This window comes from Drosophila hydei, unplaced genomic scaffold (genome assembly GCF_003285905.1).
Source record: "Drosophila hydei strain 15085-1641.00,03,60 unplaced genomic scaffold, DhydRS2 tig00000149-arrow-pilon, whole genome shotgun sequence".
NCBI classification, from domain to species: domain Eukaryota; kingdom Metazoa; phylum Arthropoda; class Insecta; order Diptera; family Drosophilidae; genus Drosophila; species Drosophila hydei.
Genome location: NW_022045678.1, coordinates 2806239 through 2819001, shown reverse-complemented (window position 1 = coordinate 2819001; position 12763 = coordinate 2806239). Strand labels below are relative to the sequence as shown.

General features: G+C 40.0%; 2 protein-coding genes across 2 annotated transcripts; both read right to left on the bottom strand.

Annotated features, from left to right (window-relative positions):
* Positions 1-7674: 7674 nt before the first annotated feature.
* LOC111603985 (protein Mabiki) lies at positions 7675-8277 on the bottom strand. The gene has a single exon (XM_023321830.2). The coding sequence runs from the start codon at positions 8275-8277 to the stop codon at positions 7675-7677; it is 603 nt and encodes a 200-aa protein (XP_023177598.1).
* A 2296-nt stretch (positions 8278-10573) lies between these two features.
* LOC111603984 lies at positions 10574-11188 on the bottom strand. The gene has a single exon (XM_023321829.2). It carries the CDS (start codon positions 11186-11188, stop codon positions 10574-10576), a length of 615 nt encoding a protein of 204 aa, XP_023177597.1.
* Positions 11189-12763: the final 1575 nt, after the last annotated feature.

Here is a 12763-nt window from a genome sequence, read left to right as displayed (position 1 = left end):
CGTTCAAAGGTGATGAGGTAGGTGCCATGGATGCTGATTTCTGGCCCGTCATCTGCGCTTACTTTCGCCGAACTGTCATTGATGATTATTACTCCGTCATCTACTTCGGTGATGGTTCTTAAGTCGCTGGGTTGAGACCGACAATTTGCCGTGCTTCCGGCATATAAAGCCCGAGCGCAATTATCGCCCTTTGCCACCTTGCATATTGCGCCAAAGTTGGTAGTAGTGCATCCTGAAGTAGCCAAAACATCGCCGTCACAATCAGCTATGATGTTATCCTGTAGCTGTAGTATGGTGTGTTGATGTGATACAGGGTAAATTGCTATCTTGTTACAAACGGATTTGATTTTTGGATATGTGATTAGCACATGGACAACATTTTCGGACTGGAGTACTTTTATGGAAGAGGCTTCCATCAGGTTAACTATAGGGACTTCTGGAGGGTGTTCATTAAGTATTGATTTCAAGTCATTATGATCAAAAATGGTGGGATTTACTATGCCTGATCTAGCGAGAGTGATTGTGAGAATTAAATTTTGTATTTCTGTTGTTAACATTCTGTTTCTTGCCAAAAGTGCCTCATATAAATGTGGGGTGTCTACTAAGTTGGCTTTCTTGGCCTTTATAATTTCATTTACGGTGGAGGTTAACTGATTGATTTGTTTTTGTGTTTCAGTATTTATAACTACTTGCATATTGTTTGCATCAATGAGCTTTGACTCGGACAATTTGATCATCCTGAAATCGGAAGCGTCCGGTGTACCGGCAACCACTTTTAGTACTGTGCCTAGGAAGTCTAAGCTCCTGGCCGTCCTATGATGTACTCTTACTACGGACAATAGACTTCTAATGTGATCTATATCAACGTCTAGAAGCTTTCGCATGTGCGATTGGGGAAATAATTCGGACAACTTATCTGTTTCATCTATAATATTGGTAAACTCTGTCAAATTGCTGGTGTGTCTAATAAGCCCTTGTCGTTCCCAAACTAGTACGTTCCCATCCAATATGGGAATGTAGTTTGATCGTGAGTAATCAGAGATTCGAGAGAACGCTACCACAAGCATGTTTAGAAGCAAAAGCGTACGCCTGTAATGAATGAACAATGAAGTTATAAATAAACCTTTGTGTTCTAATGCCTAACTTAGTTACTATCTGAGGTTGTCTTTATGGACCACCCTCCCTTTAATGAGAACCGTGGTTCCCAAGTCAGCTTCTACCTTTTCTTCCGAGTATAGCGGCGTTAGCTTGTTTCCAAGTCTTTTGTTGTTTTTCAAGAACACTGTTTCGCCTACCTCAAATACTCTGTTTTGTCTGTCTGGGTTGCATCTGTCAAGCACTGCTTGTTGTGCTTTTTGAATTTTTCTCTTTACAGATAGTCTGACTTCTGATGACGTGCCATGTATGATGTCAATCGGTTTTTCGTTTGTAACCGAGTGGATTGACTTGTTGTATTCTACTGTTGATCTCAAAATTAGTTCAACAGTTTCGCTGGCTTTTCCATCTAGTTTTAGACTTCTGGCTATGTCAGCCAGCGTACTGTGGAAGCGCTCTACCTGTCCATTGGAACTGCTGTGAAGCGGTGGTGCATTTACAATGTCTATATTGTAGTTGTTTTTCAGGAATGATCTGATCATTTCTGAGTTGAATGCAGCTTCATTGTCACAATATATGGTTCTGATTTCAGGAAAGATATTAACTAGTTGTATAATGTGTATTTTTACTTCCATTGCTGTTCGAGATAGAAGTGGTTGTACCACAGCAAACTTTGAGAACTTGTCAATGCAAGTTAAAAATAGTTTGTTGTCGGTGGAGAATATGTCGATGTGAAGAGTTTCGCCTGCGTATGAAGGAATTGGTGTAGTACCCAATTCCTGTTTTTGCGGGTGTCTGTCATATTTGGATTTTGTACAAACTTTGCAATTAGCAACAGCTTCTTTCGCTAAATTAGTCATTTTTGGAAAATAATAGTCACGAAGGATTTGCTTAGTATTTTCCTGCGCCGCTCTATGTGCGCGGTTGTGTTCGGCTACGATTATTTCTATCTGTTCGTTTTTGTCAGTGATGTCGGAAACATAATTCTTGCAATGCCAAAATTTGGTTGCAGGGAAACTTGAGACTAGGCTATGTTGAAAGCAGGCCAGTGTAGGGAGATCGCAGTGGAATGCGTTTACCGCGTCTGTAATTATGAGTGGTTTTAGAGTTTCAATTAACGAATTTTTGTCAGTGAAGCTGATCAGGTGGCGAATTTTTTGGCCAAATAAAATGATTTTGCGTTGTAGAGAAAAGCGTGCTTCTTCTAAGATAATTTGATTCTTGAAGCAATTTACCGGTTTGTCAGTCGTATCGATCGTGTACGTCAGTGACAATTCGCTGTGGATTGTTGCAGCGTCTGATTGAGGTTCGTTTTGTAAGGCGTTTAAGTCTTGCCTAGAAAGGGCGTCAGCCACGAAGTTTTCTTTCCCTGGTTTGTATAACACTGTTGTGTTATGTTCGTCGATAAAGGCTTTCCACCTTTTGATTTTGGCATTTGTGTTTCTTTCGGAAACTGCAAAGGTTAGGGGCTGATGGTCAGTGAAGATTTTTATTTCTTTGGCACCATATAAGTAGTTTCGTAGTTTTCCTAATGCCCATACAATGGCTAACAATTCTCTCTCGTTTGTAGCGTAGTGTGACTCGCTAGTTTTGAGAGTTCTTGAAATCATTGTTATTGGTCTGCCCCCTTGGGATAGGACAGCTCCAATGCCATTCATTGATGCATCCGTTGTCAGGTCAAATGGCTGTTGAAAATTTGGATACATAAGGGTGACATCTTCTGATGCCAAAACGTTACGCAACCGTTCGAATGAGTTTCGTTGGGTTTCATTAAATTTTACCTCAATTTTTCTGGACATATGTTTACTGACTTTGCCATTTTCTCCCTTGAGTATGCTTGTTAGGGGGGCTGCTATAGATGCAAAGTCTTTTATGAAAACCCTATAGTAGCTTGCTAATCCGAGGAAGGACCTGAGGCTGTAGAGGTTTTTTGGTTCGACATATTCTTGGATGGCTTTGACTTTTTCGGGATCAGTTCGTATCCCATCTTTTGTCACTAAGAAGCCTAGGAATTCGATACTGTCCTTGAAAAACTGAGTTTTTTCTTGTGAGACTCTCATATTAGCGTCACACAGGCTCTTTAGTATCGTGTCAACGTGTTTCACATGGTCAAACTCGTTTTCTGAGAAAACTATTACGTCATCTACATATACGTAACATGTTTTCCCTATTTGTTCCCTTAGGACGTCATCTATGGCCCTCTGAAAAATGCTTGACGCGTTTTTTAAGCCGAATGGCAAACGGCAAAATTCGTACTTGCCGCCATTTACAGAGAACGATGTTTTTTCGCGGTCTTGTTCCGCGAGGAAAATCTGGTGGTAACCTGACTTTAAGTCCAAGGTTGTAAAAAATTTTGCCTTCCCTAGGTTTGCTAGAATCATAGGGATGCTTGGCATTGGGTACCGATCAGCAATAGTTCGTTCATTTAGCTTCCTAAAGTCGATTACAAGGCGCTTGTTCTTATTTCCGTTGGTATCGGTCCCTTTTTTGTCAACAACCCAAGCTGGGCTGTTGTATGGTGATCTTGATGGTCTAATTAAACCATCTTTGAGTAAACATTCAATTTCTTTGTTTACAAAGTCCGATACGCCCATTGGCAGGGGGTACCATTTGGAGTAGACTGGCTCGTTGTCCACAGTTCTCACTGTGGCTACAACGGAGGTATTAAAGGGTAACGCCTCTTTAGAGGTCGAGAACGCCTTTTTCCTTTTTAGCACCATATCTTTGAACTCAATTTTTATTGAGTCTGGTACAACTATGTCGTTTACATTGGTAAAATTGACATTAGAGCACTCATGGAACTGGATATTTTCCTGTTTGTCTAAGTATTTTAACTTGCTATCCCGAAGGTTCAACGTAACTTCCGCCTGCGTTAGCAGGTCGAAGCCTATAATTGCGTCGAACGAGGTGAGCGTGTCTAACAGGAAGAAAGGGGATGTTTGTCCAAAAAGTTTTACTAAACATTTGTTTTTTATTATACTGGAGCCGTGAATAGAGCTCACAGTGAAGGGCTTTTCGGCTGGTGTTACTACTTTCAGCTCCTTTACGGGCTTAATGTAGTTTTTAGCCGCCCCGGTGTCTATTAGAATTTTTAGACTTCTCCCAGCCAACTGTCGTGTAATGAACGGCAGCCGGGAGCGTTCCCTAAAAAATTCACCGAGTCATCGAGTCCGATGGACTCAGTTTCATCGTCGATACAAGCTACAGCTTCTTCCGCTATCTCCTTGTACTTTTTGTTATGATCAACATGGTCGTCTTGGGCTATGTTGTTGACACGTTGTCGTCTGGCGCCTGTAAAGCGCTCTGACGAGTTTGGTCTTTTCTGGGTCTGTGTGCCTAAGTTTTGGTTGTTGTTAAACTGAGTATGTTGTCTAAACTTAGACGAAGTATCGATTTCCATCGGCTCTGGATGTTCTGCATGGCTTTCGTTTTTATTCTCCTGGTGAGAGTGCTGTTTTTTAAAGAAATGAGGGTTCTTTTCCTGACCATTATCATCCCTATTGCCTTTACTCCGTTTGTAGTGCGATCGATTCTTGCTACTTTCGTTCGCCTGATTTTTTTCTTCTAGCGCTTTAGCGTATGATGCAGAGAAAGCACTGCGCTCAATGCTAGCCTCGGCTTCTTGGGCCAATGCCAAAGCAGATGCCAAGTCTTTTGGCTGCGCTGGGAATACTACTGCTCTCAGGTTCTTCTTCAGACCCGAGATGAAAGCATGTAGGGCATCTGCCCTGACCTCCTTATTAAGTAATGTGGCCTGTTGTGGTTCGTGAGACATGACGATTTTATTTGTCACCAACGTTAGCTTTTTTTCGACTTCGTCGTAATAGCTCATAAGGCTTAAGTCGCCCTGTCTTACCATCTCTAGTTTTTGCCGTAAAAGGCGTAATGACGTTTTGTCGGAATAAGTGCAATCTAATCTAGCTATGATTGCGTCAAAGTTCAACACAGTATTGTGTGAGACTAACAGCGCTCTAGCTGGTCCTCGGATTTTATTCCGAATTATTGTTACCGCTTGGTAGAAATTAGCGCTGCCCACAAAGGGCTTGAATAATTCGTAAGCATCAGTGGCAGATTGCCTCCATGCTACGTATTCGTCTGCCACGCCGTCGAAATAGGGTACTGATTTTATTATGTCAAGTGGTAGGTCACATCGAATGTTTTGATCTACCTCTATTCTTTGGTATGTTTCTACCTGTGGTGCTTCTATGCGCAAACTATTTATTTGCTGTTGTAGCTGATTCAACTCTCCCCGGTGCCTTATCTCCTGAAGCTGTAAAGCGTTTTCTATCATGGCTTGGACCTGTTCGGGATTCATACTGTCTAGATTCTGCTCTTGGTTGACTAACTGATTGGGTTCTGTATCCCACTCTTCGTCGCTAGGGTCTTCTGTTTTGATATGCCTATTTGCGTCAAAACGGCTCATTAGCCAAAATATTGTTTAGGGCAGTTGTTAAACGTGGGTGTATTTTGGCAAGGTAAATGATCTTTTGTTTTAAAACTGACTTGAAATTAATACTTGATGAACTTACATGTTCTGAGACGTTCCTAGCCAGTTATTAAATTTCCGTTGGGCGCCAGTTATTAAGTTGTGATCCCGCGATGTCCAACGTCGTCCTCCGATTGTTCTGGCGACGTTCCAGCGATGACTCACTAGTAATTCCAAATTAGGAAGATTACGGTGGGAAACTTTACTTTGTTTCCTTTATTAATTACCGGCCTTGTGGCTCAGCAATGTATCAATTAAATAACAAAAATACGGCTTGGTGCCGGAGTATAATTCAAGACTAGTTGTGTCTTCTTTATTCCAAATTAAACTGAATACAAAATTGACTTGAAACTGAAGTCAAAGCTAAGCTAGAGCAAAAGCCACACAAAGCCCATAGCCGGCAATGCCGGCTCAGCATAACTGATAAACAAATCTACTTGCGCAATGTCAAGTATCATGTTTCCAGAACTGACTTTGTGTCGGGGCATTGCGCTGACTCTGATGTGTCAGCGGAATGCGCATGCGAGGGTAGCTTAAATACTAAGTCTCTAACAAGCGAGGGTTACTTGTTAACTTATATATTTAATTTTTGGACAGTTCCAGTTGAGTGTTTCAGCTCAGTTTGTTTTGTCAATTTTGATTGTAGAGAGACAGCTTTATTTTCGCATAACAATAGCGTCCGCCCTGCTGCACTTCCTCTCTTTAGAGGCAAATGAAATTTTCGATTACATTCCCATTTATTGAGAGACAAGCTGGCATTATTCTCTCCATGATTTCAATGATTACCCCTGCTTGGGATAAGATTATCAATAACTTTCCATTAGTTGATATTAATCAATTCTTAAAACATAAATTGCATTATAAAATTTTGTTAATTTTAGACACAGATCTATGTTGTGTTGTAGTGGATTCCTTGCATCCGTGAATCAAGTATTCTAATAAGTGTTAAATCATATATTCCTCGTATTTTGTTACTGTCAGCAATAAATATTACCAAAGGGCAGTCTTGACCTTTATTGTTCTCCAATGACTGTTGCGAAAGGGAAACTTTAAAAATGGAACAAGCCGAAGAAAGCGTCGTTTGCTGCATTAAGTATATCTTTTTATATATATTTGATCATAATGAGATTTAAATCGTTCTAGCCATATGCCTTCTACATTACTTCAATTTTCTATTATTAAATTATTTTCAGATTTTATAAGCATAGCTCAAAGGCTAGAGACATACAACTCAGTACGTAATTCAACATAAAGTATACACAGATTATAAATAATTGTATAATTAAGCATGGACTCCCACTGGTCAGAACTGAGAGTATAGGTAGTGCATATATTTATCTAACGAAGCTGAAGAATAATATCTAAGAAATATCACATCGCAGGCATTGTCCAATTTGGCTAACTATAAAATATTATAAAATTAAAATTATAATAAAAAGCACGAGTTAACGAAAATAATAATAACTCTTACTGCGCATGGTATACAGGAATATATATTAAATTATACTTAGTTCATGTACCTATGTTGTACTGATAAAGAATATATATATACTTTATGGGATCTTTCACGGCTGCTTCAGCCTGTTACCAACATTTTCACAAAATCATTACACCCTGAATTCTCATTTTCAATGGGTATAAAAACACACATTTTTAGCGTGATTAGCTTCAAATTATATGTATGTTTAAACAGCGTATACAAGATAATCGCATAATAATTATGGTGTTCATTAGTTATATGGCTAAGCATTATAGAACTGAGCTGGAGCCAAGCTCCAGATTCCAGAAAAGGCAAATATTGACTTGTTTGTTGATTGATTGACTAAAATATTTATCCCTTTCTCCGCTTGTCACTTGGATTTGCCCAACAACATTGCCAAAAGGTAACAGCATAAATTTCTACCTACTATTTCGAGCTTCAAATACAATTCGACAAATATTTGATACGTATTAAAAATAAGCAAAATTTATTTATAAAATTAATTTTTTTAATTTCAAAGTCAACAATTAATAAATTAATACTTAAGCAGCTAAATCACATTCAATGGCTAGATTAGATAATAGATTGGGTTATTTGATAATAGTTATACGTTTCACTGCTGGGATCCAAAGATTAGCAGTTGCTGTGATAGCGCCATTTGCTGCAGGAACTGCTGCTGTTGCTGCGGCAGTTGAATGCCCGTGGCCGAAACTCCCTGCTGGAATATTGCCTGCTGCAGCAACTGGCGATAGTAGAGACTGAAGCGAACCTGCTGTTCCATTATGGCAACCTGCTGCGCACGATATTGTTCGTATTGCTGAGACAAGCGAACATCCTGCGCCTGCTTGGCCCGCCGGCTCAAGAGACAAGCCAAGGTGTTGCGATCGCGACGCTGCTGCTCCTTGGGACTGCGCTGCCGCGGTGTCTGGCAACGGCGAACCATGTTGGCGTGATAGGTGCCGGCAAGAGCTGGTGGAGCACTGGGCTTCTGCTGAGTGCAGCCAGCTGCTGGCTGACTACTGGCGGCTGCATCGATGTTCTGTTCGTTGTCTAACCAGGGGCGAAAGAAACCTTTCGTCTGGCGACGTTTGCAGGGTGGCGGGTCTAGCGTTGTGTTCTCCTTGTTCTGCTCCAAAATCAGGTCCACATCTCGTTTGCGTTTGTGTGCCGCAAACTTCTTGTGCACATAGCCGTTCGAATTGTTGGACATTTCCATTTTCTCTCTGGAATATGTTGTTTATGCTTTGACGTTTAATGTCTGAATGCTGCTGCTGACCGCTTGATATCCTGTTTATATGCGCAGGATGGGAACACTAGGAGCAGGCCCCTCGGCCAGGTACGCACTTTGGGACTCGTAAACAGACGGATTAGCGCATCTTTATTACCTAACTAATCGTTGTTTTGGCCAAGCGCTTTGCATATTTTATGACCTGTGGCAGCTAATTGCTGGTGAACATGTTTTCGCTTTCTACCTGTGCTACCTGACCGGCCGCCGCAGCTCACCAAAGATCAAATCTGCTGTCGCGGCTACCGGAACTGGAAAACACTCGATCGCACATCGAATGCATACGAATCCAATTTTTATTGCCCTACTTGACGCCATGCGTTGTGTGTGGTCCAACGCGTTCTTCAAGGCATTTTTTGTCACAAATTCTAGGAAATTCTTGCAGGTCAAGAAAAGAATTGGCCAAACATAAGAATCTCAGATTGTTTTGTTTTACACTATCCCTATCTCAATCTGGCCAAGCACATCTAGTAGGAAAAGTAGTCATTACTATGAATTGTAAAACAATTATATTAATAACTATTATAAACTGGTGTTAACAATGCTTGTCAAATTGACACATTTCAGGCTTAGATATCTTATAAATTATCACTGATCAAGTGTTAATATATAAACATATATACTATACTTTAAAATAGAATGAATCATTCGAAAGGCACGTTGTCCAACATGTGTTTGTTTGCCGATTCGCCAAGCTCCTAAGCAGATCTGAAAACATTCCATTTTGTAGTGTCTAACAACGAACGCCTCTGTTAATCCAGTCAAACTATCATTGTGTTCAATTGGCTTTATTGATATAATTGAATCAAGTATGATGTAGGAGAGCACTTAGATATTTAATAACCGAAAAGGGCAACTAGATTCTGTTAATACATTACCTTATTGAAACTGAGCTTGTTGGTATTGTGTAAAAATGAGACTTCGCTGAGTACATATCTAGTAAAGAGAGCTGATGAGGCTGCAAGTCTGTCTTGATACTGCGAGAACGAGTAAAAATTATGATAATGAAATTATGATAATGAAATTATGATTATGATGATTAACGATAACATAAATAATAAATATAATATATAGAATCATTGTCTGTATCGCTATTATAAAAATTGTGTCGCTGGACTTAGGGCATCTGCCAGTCCAACACTCCCGAGTAAAATACTCTTGTTTCATTCAAGACTGTTAAGTTGCTATAATTAATAGCCAGTCAAATGTGAAATACACATTAAATGATATAGTAAATTATATAGTATATAATGATAAGTACATTTACGCGCAGCTTTAACTCTTGAAAAATATTTCTTTTTAAATTCTCAAAAAATAATTTTATTATAAAATTTAAAGCAAGTCGTCCTAAACTAAATAGATGTTCAAAATAGGACTATATTTGAGTGATTTTTATTATTTCGATTCACCTTTCCCTCTAAGCGGTTTACATAGAAACTCAGCTAAAGTCTAAATTAATTAAAATAAATGAATTCAGTTTATAATGATTTTTATAGGTAATCATTTAGGTAATAGGCAGAAGGAGGCATGGGACCCAAAAAGTATATATATTTTTGATCAGTACAAAGAGCTAAGTCCATCTAGCCACGGCCGTCTGTTGTAAACCGCAACAGCTAGACACTTGTAATTTGAAATATATATATACCTGTATACATACAGTGTAGGTGTGTATGTATATAGAGGCATATATACCTTTATATTATATATCAAATTTTAATTTAGTTTTAAACGTTACCTAAATAGCGCAAAAGGAAACTTTGTGTTTACTGTGCAGTTGCCTGTCGTGAATAAAGGGACTTTATATATTTCTGAGCTTCGATATATCATCATCATCATCAAGTCAGCAATCAACAAATACTTGAGACTTGTGCTGCGGCACATAGACACACCTGGAAACGGTTATCGCGCTCCAAATCAATTAAGAAAGTCTGTTGAATATTTCATTCAACAATTGAGTTCCCATATATACATATCTCATACGCAGCCGCTGCGCAGCAAGCTGAGCGTGTGTGAAATAGTTATTAATTAATGTTTCAATACGGAGTATAGATCAAGTCAAGTGTCATATTTTTCTTCCCTCTTAGAAATCTATTAAATACAGTTCATCAAAGACATATTCCTTTAAAAACTTGATTTATTGATGGTCAACAATAATAAATAAATAAAACTTTAAAAGTTATCACAAAGTCAATAAGAGCTTAATTCTATATAGATAAAGTTGGTCCTTCTAACGCTTCGTGGCTGTTGCCTGCTGTTGGGGCCAACCTTGCTGTACGTGCTGCAGGCTCTGCATTATTTGGCTGTCGGGCAGTGGAGCTTGTGTCGCGGCCATTGTCTGCTGCAGGAATCTGACATAGTAGAGGCTCAATCGCACTTGCTGCTCCAAGTTGGCCTCGTGCTGCTGACGATATTGCTCGTACTGCTGCTCTATGGCCAGCTGCTTGGCTTGCCGGGCGCGACGACTCAGCAGACAGGCTAAGGTATTGCGATCGCGACGCTGTTGCGCCTTGGGACTGCGCAGGCGTGGCGTATGGGAGCGCACCATGTTGGCATGGTAGGTGGTGGCCACTGTATTGGGCGATGGTCGTCGCGGTGGCTGCTCCGTCGTTGAGGTTATGGCCGCTCGAGGCTCATCCAGCCAGGGGCGAAAGAACCGTCGCTTGGCGGGCAGTTCCATAATGAAAACCACATCATCATCCGTCTCCTCGTCCTGACTGCGTTTGCGCTTTAAAGCAGAGAACTTTTTGTGCGCATAGTTGGGGGCAATTGCGGTGTTATCCATGCTGGCAGATGCTGTTGATGTTGTTCTTGTTTGCTGTCTGGCTGTCGACTGTGCTGCCATTGTGCTGGGCGTAATCTTTTATGCAACATTAGGTAATGGATATCAAAGCGCTTGACAATCCGTCGGAAGATTTCCCACCAGTCCCTACAGCAGGTATTTCCCAATCAACTTCATTCATCCCAACGTGTGCCTGCGCTTCGAGCTAATCGCCTTCAATGTAACCCTCGAGCATTTCTGTGCAGCTACCTGTGCTGCCAGCTTGTTGCCGTTGTCGTGCCAAGGGCAGGTATGTCCTACACAGGCTTGCCTAATCCGCCGGCTGATGGCTGCTGGCATTGCTTGCGTTAGTTAAGGGCGTCATAAACCAGTTGTCCTTTTTCGACTATTTGTATCGCCAGCGATTTTCACTGGAAATACCTGTTGAGTGAGCAGAGACAGAGCCACAGCCAGGCACTATAATCCTGGCGCTCATATGGCCACGATGTCTGCAAGCGCATTGTTCGGCTTTCTTTGTGGCACCTGAAAAGTTTTATTGTTACCGCCGGCCGATCCGCATTGCATTTATGACTTCAGCTTGTCCAGCTGAAAATGTTATTCTTCCCAAAGGTGTTGGGTATCATTACAGGCTTACCCGAAAGACCCAGTCATATATATATATGCTCATATATACATCGTAGTCGTTGTCGCTTTCCTTTTTCGAAGTGTGTGCGTTTAGAATTGTGTCGGATTTTTCATTCAATGGCTCGTTGTGAGAGCCTTGTCCATTGATTTATGTAGTCACTGCAGTACGACTGCTAAACGGATTTATTTTTAGGAGGGCTTGAGTGCTGCCCTCAACAATTGCTGAGCCATGAACCTGGACGTCAACTGTAGAGTATTAAACTGAAAGATTGCTATATTGTTTGATTACAATGATGTGACTCCACCTTCTGTTAACCGGAAAGAATTGCTGCGACAAATGTAGTGCAGACGTCAATATTTCAGCGATTATGTAACTGTTCCGCTTCGTTCATGATGGAATACACTTACACAAACCTACCGGGAAATGCTATCTCCAGGGCAAACTTCTTAGAAAGGAAAACCAAAAGAAATCCGTAATTGGAAAATGTGAATGAATCGCCCTGTTATATGATCGATGCACTCCATGCTCTTTCTCACAGATCGTCGTATGATTTACGATTCATTTTTTAGTTTTTTATTTCCTTTGTATTTAGTACATAATATGCTCCTTAAGGGTACCACAATCACATTTAACACAAAAGAAATTTTACAGAGTTTTTATACAAAATTGCTTTAATTTGCATAAATTATAAAAAAAAGTTTTTGATAGGTAAACTTCTTAATTTGTAGAAGCCCATTCGAAAATGATTTGCCTTCCAGAATTTTCTAGGACATTTTGTTCGTGTTAAACCTCTTATACATATTTATATATATAGATCATATAAATCAAGCTAGAATACTCTGAATACTGAATAATATCCCAATATCTTTTACTAATTAGATATATTTAATTTAATTAGATATTTAGCTACATTTCCGAGGGTTTTAGTAATTTTATTTTATATTAGGTAAATATAATTACAATTCTAAAATAAATATAAAAACCATTTATGATGAAAATCAACTCACATCTGA

Coding starts and splice junctions, on each gene's coding strand:
- LOC111603985 (XM_023321830.2), bottom strand. CDS start 8,277: ATGGAAATGTCCAACAATTCGAACGGCTATGTGCACAAGAAGTTTGCG.
- LOC111603984 (XM_023321829.2), bottom strand. CDS start 11,188: ATGGCAGCACAGTCGACAGCCAGACAGCAAACAAGAACAACATCAACA.